General features: G+C 35.5%; 2 protein-coding genes across 2 annotated transcripts in view; one reads left to right on the top strand and one right to left on the bottom strand.

Annotated features, from left to right (window-relative positions):
• The window catches only part of PCGF6 (polycomb group ring finger 6), a 26,596-nt gene extending 12,477 nt beyond the window's left edge, over nucleotides 1-14,119 (top strand). Inside the window, exons 7-10 of the mRNA XM_070945011.1 lie at nucleotides 463-490; nucleotides 1,531-1,629; nucleotides 5,090-5,176; nucleotides 9,333-14,119. Coding sequence (XP_070801112.1) covers nucleotides 463-490; nucleotides 1,531-1,629; nucleotides 5,090-5,176; nucleotides 9,333-9,401 — 283 coding nt within the window. The 3' untranslated portion in view covers nucleotides 9,402-14,119. The remainder of the gene's footprint in view (nucleotides 1-462; nucleotides 491-1,530; nucleotides 1,630-5,089; nucleotides 5,177-9,332) is intronic.
• INA (internexin neuronal intermediate filament protein alpha) lies at nucleotides 14,020-20,276 on the bottom strand. Its single transcript, XM_070945010.1, has 3 exons — nucleotides 19,263-20,276; nucleotides 15,162-15,286; nucleotides 14,020-14,862 (listed from the first exon to the last, which is right to left on the bottom strand). Exons 1-3 carry the CDS (start codon nucleotides 20,274-20,276, stop codon nucleotides 14,550-14,552), a joined length of 1,452 nt encoding a protein of 483 aa, XP_070801111.1. The 3' UTR covers nucleotides 14,020-14,549.

Here is a 20,276-nt window from a genome sequence, read left to right as displayed (position 1 = left end):
GAGAGGGCGGCATATAAATCCAAATAATAATAATAATAATAATTGGTAATATTCAAATGTTGGTTTATTAAAAGTGTATTTTAAAAATAATGTTATAGTAATTCAATCTTCTTTACCCTTTATGATTGTACATGTTTAGAAATTAGTTTAAAAGCTGAGGGAGGGCTTTTGGGGCACTAACCAACCCAACGACTGCAGCTCCCCATGCAAGACTATATTTTAACTCCTTTGCGGGAGCCTCTCTCACCTCCTTATTCCACAGGGCTGGGGCAAAGGAAGAGAATGCTGTCTTCCTCTCTCTTCCTTTTGGCCCCTCAAAAACCAAAAATTAAAGGGTTTTTTTGGGGAACCACAAAATAAATGCTGGAGGGAGCATGGGCTTTGATTTATGCCTGTAAGTTGAACATGCCAATGTATGTATATCCCATGCACACTGATTATGTTCGTTTCTCTTTCTTTCAGAGCAAATGATCTCTCCGGGAATTTTAAGGTATCAATATTACCAAACATTCTTGCTGTATTAAAATAAATGTGGCATTATGTTTGCAACCTTTTATTTGAAGAACGAATTTGTAGAACATAGCTGCCTATATACTCCATAAATATATGTACAAACACTGAAAGATCCCAGTTTTCTCCCTACTACCATGTATTGATGATTTCCAGACAACATTTACTGCATTATATCTCTGTTATGATATGCTTAAGGTCTACCCCTAGCACTTTTCTAGCTGAATCTCTACCTAACTTTCTTCTCTTTTGGTTTAGTTTAAATCCTTGCTGACATGTTAGCAACTACATTCTTTCCTGCCTTTGGATGCAGCACATATCTGCCTAAAGGCTTATTATACTAGTGGTATATGTCATGGTCCATAAATCCATATCTTTCTTCCAGTTTACTGCTTTTCTTTATACTGTAGTTCCTCAACCCCCACAGAGAGGATAGATGAAAATACCACCAGCCCTTTCACATTTTCATTTATAGATTTGTATTTGCTTTTAATCCTCTACCTTTTCTTGACTATATCATTTATCCCCTTGAGTTCAGAAATTATGGCTAATGATCAGTTGATTTCATGAGCATTGGTCATCTTTCAACCCTTCTTTTTCACAGGATTAGACAGTATGCTACTCTTAATAACTTGTCTTGTGTACATCTTCTGTCCTTTGCAGTAGTATGTCTTCTACCATCAATATTTTTCTCCAAGTGAAGGGCTTTGATTATTTGTTGGGGCAGTAGAAATATCTCAGGAGGCTGGAGCTCATTTTCCATGTCTGGAGCCTCAAATCAATTTCAATTGTTTGCTAAAAGGGCAACATAGCACCTGAGCTATGTATTACAATGCAGTCTGCTTACCTAGACAGCAAATGATTGTCTTATCAAAGTCTCAAGAATGAACAGTGAAAAATTATTGATTTCATCCTCTGTGGCTATTTTCAGGTTTTAAAATAAACATGAGATTAACTATTTGCAAAAGATCCTATATATTACAATTTAACTGTAAATTAATCTGTTCTTTGTTCTTATAGCCACTGGAAAAGAAGTTTGTACGTGTTTCTGGAGAGGCAACAATTGGACATGTGGAAAAATTCCTCAGAAGAAAGATGGATCTTGATCCTGGCTGTCAGGTACACTGTAATAATTCATATAATTTTACCTTTTTTTGCTTGTCTACAACATGTGTATAACAGTGATCAGATGAATGAGGTTCCCACAGATTTTAATGTAATACTTTTCTCTGAAAGCATTATGTAGGTAGGAAAGACCAAAATAACAGAAATGAAAAATTCAGGCAGTTAAAAGAAGTACTCAGTTAAACTGAGAGCCTGATTTTGAATCGGCAATTAGGCAACTCAACTGGGATGTCAGAGCCATTTAAAAGAAAAATGCCTCTGACGATCCCAGCTGAGTTGCCTGATTAAAAAACCCTCTGACAATCAGGCAACTCAGCTGGGATCCTCAGAGCCTTTTGAAAGCATTTTTTTTACAACCTCTTCGCTGAAGAGGTTGTAGAAAAAATGGTTTTAAAAGTAAAAAAAAACAAAATTGGCCACGCCCACGCAGTCACATTACCCCACCACCACGCCACGCCCACAGAACCGGTAGTAACAAATTTTAGATTTCACCACTGATCCTTAGTATGTATTGTTAATATAATAGCAAAAAAATTAACTGAGATTCATTTTTGTAGTGGTAGGTGAGGATGACTTTGAGGGGTGTGCGGGAAAGATGCTTAGGGAATGATCAAAGAAAAGAGAGATAAAAAGCTGCATCTGCCTAATGGGCAAAGAAGAAAACATTTAAAGATCTATCCTAATGTATTAGACTGTTAAAAATGATGCAAGAGGTTTGTATTTTCAGACTTGCAAATTTTTGTTAATGTAGCATGACAGCAAAGTAGAATTAGCTCATCTAATCATGGTTTACTTGGGAGGATTGATAATTTTACTTCTTCCACTTTATCATAATCTGTCTTTTAATGATTGCAGATGGTTATACAGCCAAACATCATCTTTTCTAGACTGGCAAACAGAATATGTTCATTTCAGTTACATACAAGTAATCCTCGACTTATGCCCAAATTAGGACAGGGATTGCTATCATAAGCCAGTGCTTATGTAAAGAGAAATGTCATGTGATTACATCAATTTATGACAACAATCACCATACTCCCCATTGCGGTTGTTAACTGAGAATTGATAGTCGTTAAGCGAGTGCCCATCCCAATCTAAGCCTTCTTGGCTTGGTCCTTCCCTGCCCCAAGCCTCAATAAGGTAAGGAACTACCTCCAACTCTCTCCACCCTGCCTATTTCTACCCTTATCTATGACTTTTGGCCACCCTGCACCTATCTTGCAGGATAACAAGCAGCCACAGAACCAGGTAGCTTTGAGGTTATTTGTACGCCCTAGGAACCTCAGCCTCCCCCAGCAAATGCTAGCAAAATCCATTCACTCTCCAGCCTATCCCAGTAAGCAAGCCACCAAGTATTTGTTTGCTGCTTGGTCCAGCAAGGAAGCCAGCCAGCATCCATTCACCTTGCTGCCTTCTTTTCCAGCTCTCCACAGCAATCTTTGCCTTTGGCTTTCTCCTTTTCAGACCCAGCTTCTGGAAAGGAAGGCCCCTGGAAATGTTTCCTAAAATACACATGGTTCCCTAAACATTCAGAAGGCTGCACTGCCTTTGTAATGCTGTGTTATCTTTGATTTTGGCAGAGAACTTTTTCAGCCAAATCCCAAAGAGTCATCTCAGCAGGCAACATCAGTTTATGACCTTCCCTGATGGCTTCCCCATTGACTTTGTGGGGAAGCTGGCAAAGAAGATTGCACACGGTGATCACATGATTGCAGGGTGCTTGGCAATCAGCCGTAAGTATGAATGGGTTGCCAAGCGCCCACATTCCAATCACATTCTCCCAGCAGTCCTGTAATGCTCTTAACTTTGAGTATGTAAGCCCCTTCATTCAGCACTTTGTTCATAACTTTGAATGGTTGCTGAATAAATGGTCTTAAGTCAAGGACTACCTCTATTATTAAAGTGATGTTTTCTTATTCTGGTTTTCCATTATAGTGTCAGTATTTTTGTTTTATTTTATTGAATGGTTTGAAAGAAACAGTCTGATTTTTAGAGAAATCACATAGTTATGAGAATATTTAGATTAGCTTCTCCCAGCCTTGACATCCTCCAGATTTTGATGTCATCTTCCAAAATTTTCAGCAATAGCTGTGCTTTTGGGGGAATTCTGGGATCTAAAATATATACATCTGGAAGGCACACAGACATAGATAAGACTGATATTCAGTAAAACTATATTTATTGTAATCAATCTCCTGTTTTTAGAATTGCCCAGAAAGTAATTTAGAGTTGCTTTGGTTATTTTTTAGTTTTAATATTTTTATAGTTTTTAACTTCTATATGTATTTGTATTTATTATGGCTGTTCACCGCCCTGAGTCCTTCGGGAGTAGGGCGGTATACAAATATGAAAAATAAATAAATAAATAAATAAATAAAACTATATTTATTGTAATCAATCTCCTGTTTTTAGAATTGCCCAGAAAGTAATTTAGAGTTGCTTTGGTTATTTTTAAAGTGTATTCTACGAATATTTTTGTCAAGGGTTTAATGGTGAAAATATCAGTAAAATAAATCAATCAATGTAGAAACAATTCAGCTGTTGCTATTTTGCAGTTCTGAACAGAGCAGTTCTCAACAGAGTTCTGAACAGTGTCTGATAGAAGACTATAAAGTGTGGAGGAATATAACATATCAAGTGTAAAATAGTAGAGGAATATAAAGTGAGTATTAGGGCAAATAGTCCATTACCTTTAACTCCCTCTGTGCATTGGAAATGTGTCATAAAACTTAAAGTGAAAAATTTCTGTAGCTCACAGTAATCTCAGAGCAATTGAGAATACATCTACAATTCAGATCTATCACTAGGAAGTTTAATTCCACTAATCTATTAAATAAATTGCAGATATCATAAGAGCTTTGTGGTAGCAAACGGTATGATCATGAACAAATGATCATGCTTTTGTTTCAGTTGCATCATTGAACATTATTCTTTTTTAATGGCTTGGATGAATTAAGCAATGCCATGCAATAGTTACATGTGAATAAATAATGCCTCTGGGTTTTGTTAATGCTAGATGATGAGCTGAGTGGAAAGAAACAGTATTCCACAGAGAACTGAGTTGCAGGATTGATCCAGTGTTAATTTTAAATTATGTTTAAACTGAGAACAGCTGCTCATCTTTAACAAATTTAGCAACATCTGATCTGAAAGAATATTAGCCCGAAAGTGGAGGTTTTTAAGAAACTTCTCTGCCCATACACTAACAAGTATGTGAAACAAGGGTAAAGTTTAAAAGGGGGAAAATATAGAAAGTACAGTATTTGCCACTGTTGTTAGTAAATCAGTTAAAAATAACTGACTTGTAATAAGTGGTGTGTAGTTTCTCGGAAACTATTAACTTTATAATAGTTTTAGCAGGCTATGTTCTTGTTAATTGGGCATACACTTTTACTTTGAACACAACTTTTACTAAGTACTAAATTATTTGATAATTTCTTTCTGTTCATTTCAGGTTGACATAATATGTGGTGATCACTTGCTGGAACAGTATCAGACTCTAAGGGAAATCCAAAATGCTCTAGGGAAGAGTGCAGTGCAGGTAAAGTACTGACATGCTAATTAAAAATATGTTTTGCTTAAAAGCAATCCTAATTTTGAATAGTGCCGTCTCAAGGCACTATTTATTTATTTAAATTTGTTGGCCTTCAACTCTACTGAGTCTTGGCAGTGTGAAAAACTAAAAAACATACAAATAGCAAGAAACATTAAATCAACAGGTAGCCCAGACTAAAATACTCTGCTAACAAAACCCACAAAACAAGACAGCGGCCATTAAAATAACAAACATTAAACTTGAAACAAAACCAGGATTTAACCGAAGGAGAGAAGACACTGTCCGTATCTCTGGAAGGATACTGTTCTCAAATGTGGGAATACACATTTCCTAGGTCCCACAAGATGGCAATATTTAATTGATGGGACCTGGACACATCCATTCTGCCAGAACAACTAAGTAGGCAGAAACTATTGGAGATATTCTTTATTTACCTTTCATAAAAGTGTTTTTGAGACTTTTTTTTTTTAGTTTATTGAAAAAAATGAATCTTGGGATCTGGATATTCTTGCACTCCCAAATATATGCTGTTCAAGTCAAAAACTTTGTGGTCCCAATCTAGAAACTGAACTTGCAGCTTTCTTCCATGTATTTGCCTTATATCCTACAATCTTGGCACACTGGAATATATACAAACTCACTATATGAGTTTAACTTATATTAAAAGGTTTTGGCGCCACATAACATTCCATGTTGGCTTTCTACAGGAACTGCATTCATATATATTTAATAGATGGGTTTCAAAACTGATAAAAGTTTTGACATGCAGACAAAGAAAGGGCCAGGACATGAACAAGGCATTCCCAAGTGCACACAGATTATGCCAGTTTTCATAATGCATAGCATAGGAAATGATAGTTCTATAAGTAGAAGGTGTAAGTTTGTATCACCAGTGGGAAGAAAACATAGTGCTTCTACCCTTTTATCTATGACTGCAGAGAAGGTAGTCAGAATAATCTATAACATATGAAATATGATATACAATCCGATTGCTGCTTTCATCAAATCTGAAAAAGAGATTTGAAAAAAATCAGTAAATAAAATTACATGTGAAACTACTACTGATTTTCACAGTGCAGAAGTGCTAAATCTGAATTATACAGAGAACCTGAATATGTGTAATTAACAGTTACAAGACAGTGATGATAAAAATCACAGTGAATTGATTTTATTATTTTGCATTAAATTATGTGTTAAGACTTTTGCAGTGATTGTATCAAATCCTAAACATAGCATCAGAAATATCAAAGAAAATGCAATGACTGCTGTCTTTACTAGCAACCTCTGTACAAGGTTCTCAGGAGACTTTGGCAAACATATGTCATGATTGGGTCTGAAGATGCACAGTCATGCTTGGACTATCTGCAAAGCAATCTTGTAGACATTTGGGCATTTTAAGGCCTACAGGCCACATTTGACACACGGGCTGCCTCTTTCTGGACCACAGTGTTGAGGGGGGCAGGGTGGCGGTAGTATGGGGGGCAGGATAGTGGCAGCCCTCCACAACAGACCCAGTTTTTTATGTGGCCCTTGGGAAAATTCTCCACTGCTGCCATAGAACATACTGTAGGCACAATGACTAAATAAAATTTATGGAAACTATGCACAGATTGGATACATTTTTCTCTTTTATAATTTTATTTAAAGTTTTTTTAAAAGATAGAAGCTAATACAAGCTAATAATAAAGAAAAAAGAAACCAAAAAGAAAAGTGCAAGAAAAGAAAAAATACAAGAAAAATAGAAAAGAAAAAGAAGATGCAAAGAAGTGATTTCTAATCATCTTTGCAGCAGTTATAAACATAATTATAAATTTACCTTTTTACCTAAAGTTATGACCTCTCTCTATTTTAATCTATCCTGCCTAGTGATTAAAACTATAAATCATACGTTCATTTTTTTCTGTTTTCCACAAAAAGTCCATAAGGGATTTCCTGTCAGCAATAAATGTAGATATTTCTTTTCTCTCATCAAAGAAGACAATTTGGCCATCTCGGCAATTTCCATTATCTTCACTAACCATTCCTGTTATAGGTATTGCCCAGTCTTTCCATCTTTGTGCATAGATTAATCTTGCTGCAATTATAGAAACATAGAAAACTAAGTAGGCAGAAAAAGGCCTATTGGTCCATTGAGTTTTCCCTTTGAGTTTTTTGTTTGTTTGTTTTTGTCTTTTTCATTTATTATTTATTATTTTTAGCGGATGATGGATATGTGTTTATTCAAATTTTTAAATTCAGTTACTGATGATTGACCCACTACCCCAGCTGGAAGTTGGTTCCTAGCTTCCGCTATTCTTTCTGTGAAGTAATACTTTCTAACATTACTTTTGAACTACCTTCCTGTCAGTTTGAAGTTATGCCCCTAAGTTCTTTATTTTTGCTTAATATTGAAAATACTGTCTTTAGAACCATATTCACATCCTTAATATATTTAAACATTTCAATCATATCCCCCTTTCTTTTCTGACCTCCACCCTATACAATCATATTCCTCCAATCATATACAAAAACATATCATATACAAAAACAAAGTTCCATCACTGTCCATCAATTGCTTAGTTTTTAATTGTATATTCATCTTTAAAATCCACTGAATCTATTTTTTAGCTTTTTTATGCATGCATCAAGCATGATAAAACATCTTTTTGTTCACATATATTTAAACTACCTTTATACATTCTAGACAATTTCTCTGCTGATATATTCCAGTAGTACATTATTTTATAAAAATTATCTTTAAGATTATAACAATATAAATTTCAATCTTTTCAGTCATATATTTTCCCATTGTTCCATCTGTATATTATAGCCAAAATGGAAGGAAGGGAGGTGAGAGAGGGGGAGATGGGAATGAAAAAGTGGGAGGCAGGGAAACTGGCCACACCCACCCTGGCCCCCAAGGTCAACTACAACCCTGGTGCGGCCTTCAATGAAATCGAGTTTGACACCCCTGATTTAAATGGTGCATTATCTATCAAAACTGTGGATTTTCTGAAACAAAACCATCATTATAAAAATATGATCTATTTTTATCACAGAAATTCTCCCCATCAGTAACAATTTACAGTTTTTCCATCCTAAATATCTTCTTTAATGTCATTTCGTGTCTTAACATAGTTTTTTTGAAATAGCATATATATTTGTCATAGTGATACCCAGATATTTTACTTATTTTTCAATCTTAAATAGATACGGATTCATAAGCATTCAAATGGTGTATATTTCTTTACATGACTCACTGGCCTGATGTGAACCAAATCTAAATAAACTTCCAAGGCAATGCTCAAAATGATGTTATTTTACGTTACTTTTTCAGGAAATTGTTTTCTGTAAGTGTGTTTTCTTAAAAATTTGTTCTAGAAAGTAAAAATGGAAGCTTATTTATAATGAAGTACTTTTTTCATAAGGGATCCATATACATAAATAGTTAGCATGACATATTTGGTGTTAACGCTTAAAATGCTTAGCCCAGCCATTTGAGAGTCACAATGAACATAATTGTCTTCAAATTTGCCTTCAAACTCCTTGAAGAGTCTACAAGGCTAGGAAGATGGAAAGTTAAGTAAAAAGATGAAATCCAAAGTTGGTAATAGCTCTTCTTTTCTTCTTAACAAGGAGTTACATTTTTAAGGCACAAATAGATAACTGAAACAATATGTCTTTTTTAGATATTTTGTCACTGTGCTTGTGGAGAAATATGGTATTTCGATTCAGATGTGTGTTTTTTGCTGTTTCTCTAGAAAATTATTAACCCAAAGCTATTTTGTTTCAATACCAATACCTAATGTGTGTGTGTATGTGAATGTGTGCATGCACACCTCCAAATCAGTGTTGATTTCTGGCAACTGCCTAGACCAGTCCTTGCAGTTTTGTTGGCAAGATTATGGGGAATGCTTTGCCATTGCCTCCTTCCCAAGGCTGAGAGTGTGACTAGCCTAAGGTCACCCAACTGACTTTGGGCCTAAGGTAGGACTAGAATTCATAGTTGCCAGGTTTCTAGCGTAGTACCTTAACGATTATATAAAACTGTCTCTTGTACCTAATGCACAATAAGAAAACTTGTCTGTATAAGTCATTGCCTTTTTTAGTTTGCTGATTTCATTGGATTTTTGATTCATACAATTTCTCTTTTTCTTTCCAGGATGGGTTACTTATACTTCATTATGGACTGATTCTTAGTGGAGATTCCACATTTTCAAAAATCTCTTAAATTTTCAGAAGATGTTTGAAAGAACAAAACTTCATGGGAGAACTGCAGCAAAAAAAAAAAAAAAGCATTTTATTTAAATGAATCTAAAGAAATGCACCGTGTTTGCTCTGCATAATAATTAAGGAAGTGATTTAAAGCAGTGAGAAAAACAAACAATTTTACCAGTAAGTAAGCTATAAATACTTCAGTGCTCTTGTATCATCAGCGCCTAGCTCAGGGAAGAAGCATATCAACATAACAGAATTCATTCTAAATATGTAGGTCTTGCGGCATTCATCACTAATCCATGGGCAGTGTTGTATTTGAGACTACAATTTATCCAAAAGTCTTTAAGTATATTTGCAGTACAGTTCTCAGGGATGATCTCTTTGACCACAATGTCTTATTGGGAGAAACATGCATTATTCATAGGGGCATTTGAATTTTATTTTAGTCAGTTGAGAAATAAAATGACTTTTAGATTTTCCCCTAGAGATAAAATAGAGCTAATCACCTTTACAAATTGCAAGCATTTCTATCTCATGCCTTATATGAAAAATATTGAAATATATAATACTACCAAATACTACAACAGGAAAGGAAATAAAGCTATGTTGCCTATAGATCATCACTGGTTGAATAGCAATGTAAATGTAAAAGTAGATGAGACAATGAATCGGGCTGCATTGGAACAGGTGTTCCACTGTTGTTTATACCCACAAGGTCAGTGGAAAAATAAATGGACCATATGCTTTCTAAATGTTTAAAACAGTAAACTTGTTCCCCAGGTAATAAATGTGCACTTAAATAATAAATTATGAGCTGGCTGAATGGTAGCAATAAAATAACAGAGCCAGAATTGGTCTTATTAAAATATGAATTTGATTAGTTTACAGCTAATATATTAAAATGATAAAAAATGAAATACATCAGATATAAGAAAAAAAGCCATAGAAGCACTCAGCACAAGAAGGATATGGCAGGATTATTGAAGAGCAGTGAGAAATTGTTAACAATGATTTTGACTGGATTTTTTAAAATTAAAAACTAATTCCAGTTGCAGCAACATAAGCTTGCTGGGACAAATGGGTGAAATACAAATATTAATTTTTTTGCTTCCCCCATACAAGAACTCAAATTCTTAAAGAGTGAAATAATATGGTGTTTGTTACTTTTTTTAAGTTGATTGAGTAAATAAATTAGTTCATGTTACCTCAGTTTGTAAAAATATCAATATTACAAAATTTATTAAAAGCACACAATTGGAATTAATGCAGAAAAACAGACAGAAAACTGTCAGAAAAAGTAGCATAACTTTCGTAGTGAGAAATCTGCATTGCCAAGGAGAAATTTTTCTGGAGTGCCAACTAGGGATGCTGCATTAGATATATTTGAATATCTAAGTAGGCACAGAGTCAGAAAGTTAATGTAAGTTTTCAATATGCTACTTCGTTTACTTTGTGGCAAAGATTGTTATTGACTCACAGAGGATTGTCACAAATGAAGCATTAAGTTCATGGAGAGAAGTATGGAGTGCTTTTTTCTAATAATCAACATATTTATTACTGATATGTAATGTACCCACAAACGTTCAAGCTTTGGTTGAGCAGTATAGTGGCCAAGTTCTGGTCATTATCAAATTCAGTTTGAGTTTCTGCATGTATTATTTATAGAGCTGAAATTTATACAGAAAATGTTAACTATAAAAAGCAAGAGTTGATACATCAGTTCTGAACAGAAAAATGCATTGTATGGATATTTCATTTAAAGAAAGCGAGGCATTTCAGAGGGAAGTCATATGAAGAAAACAATTGAAGCACTTTTTTTTTGGTAAAGCTAGAAAACATGACCATGCAGTTAGCTATAGCTAATTAAGAGTAGCTTCAGAAAACAAGAGGCTTGCCTTTATATTGCATATGGTAAGCTTTAAGAATTCACTGAGTAAGAGGTGCTTACCACTGATATAGATGGGTTTCTGTTAGCCTTTTCTGTATCTCCAGAATAGAGAATATGTTGTTCAGAATTGCAAGAAAGCAATTTTTCCAAAATCTGTATTTGGGCTTTATAGAGAGACCTTTAATCCTTCAGGACTTTTTCTTTCTTTATACATGGAGCACTTTCAGTAATCAGTCTAAGCCAAAATGTTTTTCATATTCGACATTAATAGATTATTGGGATGGGATACATAAGAACAACAATGATCAAGTCTGTCTGCTGGTGCAGTTTAGATTATCAAGAGAGGAGTTTTCAGAATTTGCATGTACCGGTATATTGCATATATATTACATCACACAGTATTTTGGAAGGCTCTATTATTTCTCTTTTGAAGAGGAGTCGGCATTCCAAACTGATATTTGAATAAACTATTCAAATATTGGAAATGCCCTACTTGATTCATTAAAAAAAATGAAGCTCCACGATGGAATATGAAAAATATTTTTCTTGTATTCCAGTTAATTCGATTGCAAAGCATATAGAAGTTCACTAAATCTGTAAGTCATATGTTCAGTGTTTGTGTTATTCTCTTTTGTTTCTTTTTTCTTCATCTATAAATTCTGCATGAAAAAATACCTCCCCAAAGCACCATTCCAACTTTTGCCTTATCAAGTAAATATATAATATTTTATTACATCTTGGTTACGCAACATTTGGAATTTATCACAATGTTGAAGCACATTATAATAATATGTACTATTATCACAATTGTAACACATGTAGAGGATCATGTTGATATCAATTTTAAGACATACCACATTTCACATTAATTTTTCCCTCTAGTTATTCCATAAGCTTGAGACAATCCCAATATATTATCACAAGAATTACCTGGAATCCTCTCATATCTGTGCTTTGCATATTCTTAAACATTTTGGAAAGTTTCTTCCAAGATCAAAATAATGATGGCCATAGTTCATTCTGTCCTCCCTCCTATTCTGTAGTATTCATCTTCCAATTGTAAGGTTAAATACATACATATATAAATACATAAACTCATCTTACAGAGTCATTATGAAAGCATTCGTGTGGAATGTGGAAATATTACACATAGTTATAACTGAAAACATTTTGTGATTTCATTCGTTCACTTTTAATCATTGGTTTTTTCCACACAGATAAACTTAGATATTTATTGGCTGTAATGTAACTATTAATTCTTAATACCAAAGTTTAGATTCACAATAGCACAAATGACAAACAGGCTGCCTAAAGTGGTACAACATTTTTTTTTATTATTTATTTGTGCCTTACAGAGAAGAAAAGTGTATTAGTTCAAGGGACACAAGATAGGACATGGATTTGTATTATGAAACTTTGTGACAGGATGAATCAGTGCAAAGACATCGAATAATACAGTCTTGAATTTCTGCAGAAAGCAATTTAGTTGCTGGCAATCTTTAAGGCGTTCAAATAAAATCTAAAATAGTGTGTTCTATATAAAAGTTGGCACATGTTCAGACAGAGATACATAGTGAAGTTAAATTCTGATAGGACTTGGGAATCTGATTTATCAGAATTCCCAAATTGTTAAAGGAAATTTTATGTTGATCTCTTCCAAGATTATTCTTGTGTCATTTGCTGCAGAAACATATGGGCTGAATCTGCTACTTGTTGGAAATGTAAGAATTTTTATTTTATCAGATTTCAGCACCATTTGTTTATTTAAAAAAAAATCAATTGTTTTTGTGTATGTTGCTCGTATATGATTTTCAGTTGTGATTGGCAAGGCTGAACAATTACATTCACCTTAACCAATCAGAGCAAAATTAGAAGAACCACTAAAATTCACTAGTGCATTTTATTTGTGCAATAATGAATGTGTGTAAGAAAATACATTTAGGAAAAGTCCCTCTCTTATTTAAGAAACCATATCTCAATAACTTACATAGAAGCCATATTGTTTTCCATAATACAGAAATAAGCAGCTGGCATAAATCTACATTCATTTTCTAATTATGAACCAACACATACATCCCTGTTTTAGGTTGCAGATTGTGCCTTATAGAAGCAGTTGCAATCACTACTTTTGAATCAGCATTAGTACTGTGCTTCTAGACAATACAGGAAAACATTCTTTTAGCTTTGTTTTATATAAAGCTAACCTCTAAAACATGTGTTTCTTTTCATTTTTTAATAGCTGGCACTATTAATTCTAAGCAACAACAACTTTTAAAATTGCTGGCTATTAATATGGCACAAGGTAAAATGGACAGTGCAGTGACTTTTTAGATAATCACAGAGATGGTCAAAAACGTGCATTCAACTAACAGTTAACCAGGATCCTAAGACTCCTAATTATGTGACTACAGCAGGGATGTCAAACTCATGGCCTGTAGGCCAGATGTGTCATGCACTGGCCACCCCCCCTCATTTTAGCAAAGGGGGAAAAAGTCGTGATACATCATATGACAATGAGTTTGACACCCCTTGTCTACAGCATGTAGATTTTTTTTAAGATGGGCATATTGTGAGTAACTTTAGATATCAAAAAATGTATTATGTGTCTCTTGACAATGTGCTAATAGGATTTCTTTATGCAGTGATACAGCAAGTTTATCATGGGGTGTTCATCTTCCTAAACCTTGTTCATATTTTCTACCTAACATCCCTAGATAATTTTGTATTTCTTTGTAACGTGCATAGACCACAAAGTAAAATAAATATTTGTATTTTTTACATCTGTGTGGTCCAGAAGGACTAAAATGGAATAAAGTTCATTATCTGGAAATTACATAATTGAATTATCTGTCACTTTCTTTGTTTTATGAGGCAGACAATAAGGATTAATCTTCATTTCACTAATGTGATTTAGTTGCTAGATTTTTCCCAACTTGAAAGTTGTGCTCAGAAGAAATAAATCAGAAACATGATTTAATAAGAGTACAAGTGTGTGTTTGTGTGTTAGCACATGCTTATTTTCTCTTTAATTCAGCAATTGGGAGACATGTCTGCCTTACAGCAATGCAATTGGCAAACAAGTATTTCTAAATTGATCTTTGAGCCTCTGTATTTCTGATAGTATTGAACATAATGCTCCTATTGAAATAATTTACTGTGAAACATTAGAAAGTTAAATGGATGTGAGTTGGGTACCTTAATTCAGGTATAGGCAATTTAAAGACTTACGCTATATTATTACCCCTTGCATGTATCTGTATTTAAGGTCAGTGATTACATTTTTTGATTGACAGTGTTTCCTTCTTCCAAGTTTGTTCTTTCAAGTTTTTTAGTGGTTGCTATGGTTTCCTCTATCATTTCAGCAAAGGGGTCTCCTACCTGGCTTGATGAAATTTTTGAGGTTAATTTAGCTTCCTCTTTCTCATCTTTCTTAAAATAGAAAGAGGATGACATTTTGGAGCTGCTGGCTACAGATGAACTATAGAGCCTGGGTTGGAAAGAGTAAGTAGGATTGGAAAGGGGATTCAGAGATGAGATGTTCATGCTTGAAGTACTAAAACGTGTCTCCTCACCCTCCAACAGCTTCCTGCAAATACAACAAAAGATTTTATTAATAATGGAAATCAAGGATTTTCAGGCACACTTATATACATAGACAAGGTAAACAATATATGTCTTATGTGATAAAAGGAAATTACCCTTAACAAAACAATCACATTCCCTGACCGTAAATGCAAAATTATGGCAAAGCATTGAAATAAATAGGATCAAGCCATTTCTCACCAAGTTATTAGGGCAACATAAATTCGATCACCTATTTTGGAGATTTTCAAAATAGCACGCATTACAATTCTAAGTTGATATTGAGAATCAAAACCTGGTTACCTGTATGCTGCTATCTCTATATCCAAGGCCATTTTGACATTCAGTAAATCTTGGTATTCTCTCAGATGCCGAGCCATTTCACTCTTTGTGTCTCTCAAATCGCTTTCCAACTGGCTAATGGTATCCTGTAAATTCAGAGAGTTCAACATTAACATTTTAAGGCCAAAGTCTCTGCTAAATAGTTTAATTCCTTTTTAACAGAAGCAAGAAAAAATGAAGTTTTGCTAATTTGTTGCAGACAACAAACAATTGGAAAATGAATTAAATTACAACAGTAAAATTAACAATTAGAATCTTCTTTGTGTCAAGCACCTTAAAATTATAGAGATATAGCCTTCAATACTGAGCAAATGAAATAAGTATAAAATAGATATACCTATACATTTATACGATAGAAATGCCACTTTATTATTTTTTTTAAACCAATGATAAGCACCAGGATTTTTCAGAGTTTCTGAATAAAACTCCCAGAACTGCTAATTACTAGCTATATTGATTGGGCTAATAGGAACATTCCAATTGTTTTATTAGAATAAGATTAAATAAAAATAGATTATGGCAGCTCAATAGGCAATGGTCATACATTGTATTTATTTCATTTGGTAATGTTTTTAAACACTAGAATAAATAGTAAAGAGAGTAATAAATTTGATGAATTCATGATGTTTCTAGTTGAGTTCTGATATAAAACCTATGAAATAGTGTTTAATGATTTGTGATGTGATTGTTTTTATTTGATGAAATTATTTCACTTCTTGTTTAATACTTTTGAAATTATGTTTTATTGAGAAAAAATAAGCAGGCAAGTTACAGGTTTATATAAATTAGGCAAAATCGAAAACCTCTATTCTGTAAGTCCTGAATTGATGGGAAATTGAGACTGTGAATGTATATTAACATCATTTGATGGCGTGCACAATCTCACACATGTACATAGAATGAGAAAAAGATTATTGGCAATTTTCAGGATTATCTCTCTACACACATGCTTATATATCAAATATAAACAAAATTTATATTCAGGCTTGAAACCAAGAAAGAAAACATAATGAACTGTCATTGGAGTTAGCAATATTGTACATGAATGTATGTAAAAATGTAATGCATGTTTAATTCACCACTATAAAAATATATAAATTTGCATTACCATATCTTTATAATTAATACTTGATCTTACAAAATCTTTTCATGGATCTTTTAAGGCCATTCTAGTAACAATGACCATCACACTGAAATCTCACTGGATAGATTTGCTATAAAAAACACTGAATGACACTGGAGGATGCACCCCCCCTCCCTCTCAGGTTTGGAAGGTTTAGTACAGATGGAATACGATGAAACAGGTTGACTCCAGGTTGGCAAAGGAGTGTGACAAGTTTATATACTCTCTGTGATTCAAAGTACAGTGTATGCTTAATGTGCAATAAAAGAAGCTGGATTAAATAAAAAATAAAAGTGGAAAATTGGAGCAAGAAACAGCCATAATCTGTGCTATGTTGATCACATAACTCTGCTAGCTAAAATGCAGGGATCTGCAAGTGAAATTGTGGGCACTGTGAAAAAAAGCTAAATTAAATATAAAAATACCAAACTAATGACATCACATACAATGAGCAGCCTTAGGATTGATAATGAAGCTATCAAAGTGGTGGACAGTTTAGGATCAACCTTGTTAGTGATAGATATTTTTAAGATTTTTCCTTTACTATGAACAGTAAAGGAAAAAGCACTCAAGAAATGCACTTTACATTAGCATTCGGTAGTATGCATAACATTATAAACTATAATGTATATTTTATTTCTAAACTACATAGAAGCAATTATTTTAAACTTCATTGTTTAAGGCAGAAGGTTGTTCCATCTGCTTGATAATTTTGGTTTCCCTCTTTTTTACATTCTTTATAGTTATATCCTTTTGGGGTATGGTGAACTAAACAATATGCATCATATTTTAAGTATAATCACAATGCAAAATAGTGTAAGAGCAGTACAATATTGCAGATTTATTTTTGTTCTCTAATTGATAGCTTCAGATTTTTCTTTTTTATAGCAGAGGCACATTGTTCTCATTGAGCTAATTATCACAAATCCATTTGTTCATTTTTGCCAATGTAAAGTACTACAGTATATGTGAAATTACATATTCCAATGCATTTGCCAATTTAATTCCTATGCCCCATTTTGAAATATTCTTCAAAATGCTTTATGTAGGTTTTTTATTGTTATTTCATAATAATCAATAAAGCTGACCACTTTTCAGTTTACTTGTATCCAGATTGTTTATGAACATATGAAAATCCACTGATCCTATTATAGATTTTAGTAGTATTGTTTTTCCTCCTGTGCTAAAAGTAATTTTTTTATTCCCATTCTACATTTTACATTTCTTGAACAGTTAAGATGACAAATTGACCTCTATGATTTATTGCTATACAGGTAGTCCTTGACAACTGATATTTTCAACCCAAAATATCTGTTGTTAAATGAGACATTTGTTAAGTGAGTTTTGCCCCATTTTATGACCTTTCTCACCACAGTTGTTAAGTGAATCACTGTAGTTCTTAAATTAGTAACCTAGCTGTTAATTGAATCTGGTTTCCCCATTGACTTTGCTGGTCAGAAGGTCACAAAATGGGAACATGTGACCTTGGGACACTGCTATCGTCATATATATGAGCCAGTTGTCAAGCAATTTTGATCATGTGACCATGGGTGTGGTGCAAAGTTTTAACTGAAAAACGGCCATAAGTCACTTTTTTCAGTGCTGTTGTAACTTTGAATGGTCACTAAATTAACTATTGTAAGTCTAGGACTATCTATATTGCCTTCAAGACTAATATATTTATGTAATAAAATATAATCTAAAATGAATGCTTTCTGATATCCAGAAGGAAACAATATAATTTAGAAAGTACCTAATGACAGCTCGAATTAATCTGAAGAAATCATCTACTGTAACATATTTTTTAAAAATGGGTGGACATGCAATTTCTTAATTTTCAATACGATTGTCCATCAGTTCTATATTAGCATAACACTTAAGTGCTGTTTGTAAACAATGCTAATTCAAAAACCCTGTCAATTATAGTATCCACATTTCAAATCATTTTGTAAGGCAATTTCTCACGTGAAACCCCATTCCACGTAAAACAATGATTGTATTAAACATGTTTCTGCAGTATTGAAAGCATAGTAAATGTACAGAAAGAATGAATTTGAGATTGGAATATTTTCTCACAGATGTCCAGTGAGACAAACACCTTTCTGTGCTAAATGAGCACTTCTGAATGTAACAACACATTTTATTTCAATTATCTTTTATTACCCCTATTTTAGTTCTACCTTTCCTGATTTTACTGTTTACCATCTTTATAATTTTATTACAGTTAGGGTTTTATTAGTTTCATAGTAACTTACTGTATAGCATGTTTAATTTATATATAGTAAAAATCTAAGCACAAATTATCAACCGTGAAGAATTAGCCTAGGATTAGTTAAGTAATATGTCTATTACAGAGAGATCATGAAAAAAGCATTCTGGAAAATCAATGGCTGATTTGCAGGAGTTTTGAGTAGGATCGCTAAAAAGCAAAACGTTTCATTCCTGCTGGTAAACATAAGCACAATTCTAGAGGTGCAGTCAACCAATTGTCGGCTATATTCAGCACCACGGAGAGCAGCGTGAACGTTAAGAAACGTCAAAGGAATGAGATGCTCACAGCAGACAGACATCCCGGTGCAACCCTTCCTGTGGTTTTGTCACTGAACACTGATTGTTTACAACAATCATTAAGCCAGCTAGAACGGCCAATGATAATGGATAAGGGAAGGCATAACGCAAAGCATCTGACAGGCATTAGGAAAGGTAAAAGCGACCCAGCTTAATAGCAGACTGCCTGCCGTAAATTAATAACCGTTCTGCTGAATGTTGGATTTTTACCTGCTGAGGGTATTTGGAAGACAAAAATGCGGTAATCGCAGTAGGGGAGTGGGAGGCTTGAAAAACGTAGCTGGCCCAAATCTGCGTTAGGGGCAGCACGATATCACCATGGGACACTTTGGGAGGCAAGAAGTAGTAGAGCTCGCGCGGGCGGTCCTCACCTGCAAGCCGAGCGCTTCGGCGTTATGCCGCTCCTCCATCTCATTTAGCTGCCGCTCCAGGGATTCGTTGGCTCCGCGCAGGCTCTCCACCTCTAAAGTGCGGGCTTGCAGCTGGCGGCGGTACTCGCCGATCTCCTCGCGGCTGGCTCGGATGGCCTCGTTGTTGCGCGCCGCCTGCTCGCTGAGGTTGGCGAACTTGGCGCGGTACCACTCGTCGGCCGCCTGCAGGTTCTTGGCGGCCAACGCTTCGTACTGCGAGCGTAGCTCCTTCAGCGCCGCAGTCAGATCGGCCTTGGTGGCGTCCGGCTCGATGGCAGCCAGCTGGGTTGGCTGCAAGGAGACGCTCAGCTCGGCCACCTCCTCGGCGTGGACCTTGCGCAGGAAGGCCAGCTCGTCGAGCAGCCCCTCCACCTTCTTCTCCAGAGCCATGCGCGCCAAGGTGGCGCCATCCACCTCCCGCTGCTGCGCGCGCAACGCCTGCTCGGCCTCCGCCTTGGCTCGCGCCTCCTCCTCGCAGTGCGCCCGTAAGAGCTGCACTTCCTCGGCCAGCCGCTCCCTTTCGAGCGCCCCCTGGGCCCGGGCGGCCTCCGTCTCGTCCAGTTGGGCCCTCAGCTCGCGGAGCTCGTTTTGGAAGAGCTCGGCCAGGCCGCTGGGTTCGGCGTGACGCTGCCGCAGTGCGCTCAGCTCGGTCTCCAGGAGGCGATTGTGCTGCTCCAGCTGCCTCACTTTCTCGATGTAGCCGGCGAAGCGGTCGTTGAGTCCCTGCAGCTGCTCCTTCTCATTGGTGCGGGTCAGCCGAAATTCGTCATTCAGCGCCGTTGCCTGGCTGAGATCCAAGTTGTCTGCCTGCGCCAAGCGATACGAGACGGCGCGGTTGCTACAGCGGGATACCGACTGAGACCGGTAACTGCTGGCTGTGGCCGAACTGCCAAGACGGGAGGAGTAGCGGGGCGGCTCCCCGAATATCTTCCTGTAGGAAGAGGCCAAATAGTGGGAATCCGAAGAGAAATTCAT

The sequence above is a fragment of the Pituophis catenifer genome, unplaced genomic scaffold (assembly GCF_029215685.1).
Source record: "Pituophis catenifer annectens isolate HBS135680 unplaced genomic scaffold, rPitCat1.0.hap2 SCAF_6, whole genome shotgun sequence".
NCBI lineage: Eukaryota > Metazoa > Chordata > Lepidosauria > Squamata > Colubridae > Pituophis > Pituophis catenifer.
Note: the sequence above shows the minus strand (reverse complement) of the source record. Positions and strands in the feature narration are given on the sequence as shown.

Coding starts and splice junctions, on each gene's coding strand:
- INA (XM_070945010.1), bottom strand. CDS start 20,276: ATGAATTTCTCTTCGGATTCCCACTATTTGGCCTCTTCCTACAGGAAG. Junction 15,287..19,262: donor CCGAAGCGCTCGGCTTGCAG/GTGAGGACCGCC, acceptor CTGAATTTACAG/GATACCATTAGCCAGTTGGA. Junction 14,863..15,161: donor ATAGAGATAGCAGCATACAG/GTAACCAGGTTT, acceptor TTGTATTTGCAG/GAAGCTGTTGGAGGGTGAGG.